This window comes from Uranotaenia lowii, unplaced genomic scaffold (genome assembly GCF_029784155.1).
Source record: "Uranotaenia lowii strain MFRU-FL unplaced genomic scaffold, ASM2978415v1 HiC_scaffold_56, whole genome shotgun sequence".
Classification (NCBI taxonomy): Eukaryota; Metazoa; Arthropoda; class Insecta; order Diptera; family Culicidae; genus Uranotaenia; species Uranotaenia lowii.
The window spans coordinates 120,909-125,000 of NW_026598489.1; the positions used below are offsets into that span (position 1 = coordinate 120,909).

The 4,092-nt window shown below is 44.8% G+C and overlaps 1 protein-coding gene across 1 annotated transcript; it reads right to left on the minus strand.

The window, feature by feature from the left end:
* Positions 1 to 243: 243 nt before the first annotated feature.
* On the minus strand, positions 244 to 4,086 carry LOC129760293 (methionine--tRNA ligase, cytoplasmic). Its single transcript, XM_055757933.1, has 2 exons — positions 3,940 to 4,086; positions 244 to 3,223 (listed from the first exon to the last, which is right to left on the minus strand). Exons 1-2 carry the CDS (start codon positions 4,040 to 4,042, stop codon positions 390 to 392), a joined length of 2,937 nt encoding a protein of 978 aa, XP_055613908.1. The 5' UTR covers positions 4,043 to 4,086; the 3' UTR covers positions 244 to 389.
* Between the last annotated feature and the right edge of the window lie 6 nt (positions 4,087 to 4,092).

Genomic DNA, 4,092 nt, shown 5'->3' on the forward strand with positions numbered 1-4,092 from the left:
TGTTGCTGATATGTTTCATGTGTGGACCACATCTCAACGCTATGAATGATACTGAAACAAATCAATCAATTCTAAAAACTATCTTCTGCTGTTTTTTTTTTGTATTCGAAAAAAAAACGTTAGACTGTCTGAACACTTCTTAGAAGCACTTACATAGATGCAGAAAAGTCCCAGAGAAGCCCGAAGTTAAGATTAGGTATGTTGATGATTTCGGCACAAATAACAAAAATCACGATCTGCACAAGGGTATTTCATGTTATGTGTCACTGAAGATAGAGAACATAATAATGATCAACATTTTTATAACGGCTAAGTTAATAAAGAAAAAATAAGGAAAAACTGAGGTGTGTCACAAAACGGTAGGTAAATGCAAGTTTTTTGTTTATCATTTACTTTTTGTTCTTCTTCTTACCGCTGCCCGGAGCTGCGGCAGCAGCCGGCGGTGCTCCGGTCAATTTGCTTAGCTTTTCCTTCAACGCCAACAGGATGGTAACCTCCGGTTGCCAGGTTGTCTTATCGGCGCCACCGGTTTTTAAGGTGCGAACTTTTTCCCCTTGCTTTGCGATTTCCTCCTCCAGCGTTTTGATAGCATTCGAATCGGGTTCGGGTTTAGCAGCGACGGCAGCAGCAATTGGTGGAGCATCTTCAGCTTTGGAAATTGATGTTCCCTCCGATGTGTTAGGTGTGCTAAGCGCTTGCAGTTGTTTTTTCAGCTCCAGCAAAATGTTAACCTCCGGTTGCCAAACACTTTTGTCGGTACTGGTTGATTTGATTTTCCGGACTCTGGCAGCCTGTTCGTCGACAGCTTTCTGGGCTTCTTTCAAAGAAGTGAATAGTTTGTTCCCCTTACCGACTGTTTTTTTCTGCTTTTGAGATGAATCTTGCTGTCCGGCATACTTCTGTTTCAACTCATCGATCTTGGTCTGTTCTATCTTGTTGAAAAGAACTGCGAGTTTCCCAATTTTGTGACCAGTTGGAAGCAGAATACGCATTTGAGTTTTTTCGGAATCAAGCTGTCCAGATTTGACGTTCAGTTGGTTATAGAGATTGCGTGCTGTTGCTGGCATGAATGGGAAGATCAGGGTGGCTAGTAAACAAGCTAAATTACAGCAAAGGCCGATGACAGTTCCTGCTCGTGACTTTTGGTCGTCCGTTCCTTTCACGAGAACCCACGGTTCTTCAGATTGCATGAATTGATTACCATATCGAGAGATAGCCAAAAGGTGTCGAATACCGTCCCGGAGTCTTGCACGTTCCATCTGGTTGACATAGCCCCGCAACTCTCGATTAATCAATGCCAAAAGGGTGAAGTCATCTTCAGTCAATGCCATCGGTGGAACGGTAGAATCGAAACATTTTTCGCAAAACACAAGGGCCCGATTCACGAAGTTACCAAGATTCTTGAGAAGTTCGTTGTTATTTCTCGCAGCAAGATCGTTCCAGCTGAAGCTGGAATCTTGTCCTTCGGGACGAGCTGAACAAAGATAGAAACGCCAAACATCGGCTGGTATTCCGGTATCGTGCGCATCGTTACCGAACACACCGATTCCACGGCTCTTGCTGAATTTGCCGTCTTCGTAATTGAGATATTCAGTGGCCATGATATGAGATACCAGAGTATAGCCTTTATCGATACCGATAAGAGAAGCCGGGAACATAACCGAATGGAAAGGAACGTTATCCTTTGCCATGAACTGATATAAATCGACCTTCTTGTCCTGATCCGGTTGCCACCACTGTCGCCAATCTTTACTGTAGCGGCTTGTCATCGAAATGTATCCGATCGGAGCATCGAACCAGACGTAAAAAACTTTGTCCTCGTATCCTTCCAAGGGAACTGGAATACCCCACTTAAGATCCCTAGTAATGCAACGTGACTTGAGGCCTTCCTTCAGCCAGGCACGAGTAATAACGCGTGCATTATGAGTCCAGCCTTGTTCCGAGCGATCAACCCAATCTCGTAGTTTTGGCTCAATCTTCGGTAAATCCAGGAAGAACTGACTGGACTGACGAATGATCGGTGAAGTGTTGCAAACTTTGCATCTTGGACGAATCAACTCGATGGCGTTAATAAGCTTACCGCAAGCGTCGCACTGATCACCACGGGCATCCTCGAAGCCGCACCCCGGGTGAGGGCATGTTCCCTCCACAAATCGATCCGCCAAATAGCGATCGCACTTCTGGCAGAGCAACTGATCTACGGCTCTTGTTTCGATGTAACCTCCAGCGTACAAATCTTTGAACATATCCTGCACAATCTGCGTCTGTTCAGCGGTTGTTGTCCGACCAAAATAATCGAATCCTATGCCGAACCAGCGATAGATGGAGTTGTGAATTTCGAAATATTTATCGCATATTTGCTTCGGAGTAAGCTTTTCAGCCAATGCTTTCGTTTCGGTAGCAGTACCGTACTCATCGGTTCCACAAATGAACAGCGTATTGTAACCGCAGAGTCTAGAGTACCGTGCGAATACATCGGCCGACAATACGCACCCAATAATATTTCCCAGGTGGGGAACGTTGTTAACATAAGGCAGCGCTGAGGTTACCAAATTATTCTTTTCACCCGCCTTCGGCAGAACCGTCTTCAGATCTTCGACAGCACGATCTGGTACCACCACGAACGCTTCCTTTGCAAGTTGAATTTCTTCTTTCTGCACGGTGGCAGCAATGTTATCTGATGTATCAACCAAAACCTGTCCTTCAAAGTCGATGATCTCTGGGTCCAGAATGATATGATGCAGACCACCGTATCGATTGGAATGCTGCAACGAGGCAAAACTCAGCTCTTTCAATGGAAGCTCTTCCAATGCGGCCTTCACTTCCGGCAGGGCGTTTATCGAGCGATACCATCGCAGAACGTTGTCAATGTTCTGGGCCCCCTTCAAAGTTCCATCTGGGGCCAGCAAACTCCAAACCGAAATATCCGCCGACGTTAGCTTATCCCCGGTCAGGAATGTATTCTTACTCAAGCAATCGTCGAGGAACTTGACCAAGGAATTGAGGATCGGCTTGGTGTTCGGATCCTGACGATGCCCAACGGCCATGTTGTGCGTCAAAGCCGGAGCCAAACGAGTAGTGGACCATTCGAGCCATTCGTCCCGCTGAATCACCGGCGTTTCACCCTGCAGCAGATACTTAACGGCAACGTCCGTCGAAAAGAGCTGAACACCACTCGGTAGCTGCAGGATCGGCAGATGTTTGATCTCCTTGACTTCGATATCTGTAAATTGATTCGAACGAAACTTAGTTAATGTAGGTGGGTAAATCCGAATACCTAATTTACTAATTGGATTGTGAAAAAAATTTCAGTACATCGGTTGAATGTTACAAACAGAATAACATCCAGTGCCATCCAGAGTTTGAGTCCGGGACTCTTGTTAAACCGAACCGACTCCCAACAGTTAACGGCAAACAAAATATCCGATCGAGAACTTTGTGCCACATACATGATGCGTCGTTTTCAGAACGATAGCGTAACTACTGTTGTTGGTTTACTGAATCATTCGAGGGAGGCTGTACTCGGATAGTACCTATATTTTGTGTGGTGCACTTTGTGAGGCGACACATCAGCAGTAGTTTAAAGAGGGATGATTATTGTAAAAATGATTTTTTGCTGTGAATTATGAAAATTCATGGAAATAACCATTATTGCACACGTGTCGCTTCAATGCTTACGCATAAGCTTGCTATATGAAGCATACCCAGCTAAATAATATTGAGAACAAAGAATAACTTCCAAAATTGACCCTTTTGACCTTTAGGGTTCGATTATTAACCAACCGCAAATTGATTTCCTGGTCCATCCGCACAGGCGAATGACCGATCCATTCCACTGGATTCCGCTTCTGCTGCGTGGTTGTATCTATTTATAATTAGGTACATATCCATACCATCCCCTGCCATGCTTCATAAAAGACTGATAAAAAAAAAACTCACCATTTAAAGACACGGTTTTCACCAGCACCTCCTTATTAGCCAACTTGGCACAGATCAGTAGCTTCAATCCGAATGGATTTCCCGGATTCGTGTAGATTATCATTTCGCTAATCTATAGTAGCCCGCCTCGTTACCGGTTTTGTATCCACAAAA

Excerpts from the sequence above, each read along its gene's own strand:
- LOC129760293 (XM_055757933.1), bottom strand. The coding sequence starts at position 4,042 with ATGATAATCTACACGAATCCGGGAAATCCATTCGGATTGAAGCTACTG. Across the intron at positions 3,224-3,939 it reads GAAAACCGTGTCTTTAAATG|ATATCGAAGTCAAGGAGATC; the intron begins GTGAGTTTTTTT and ends ATCAATTTACAG.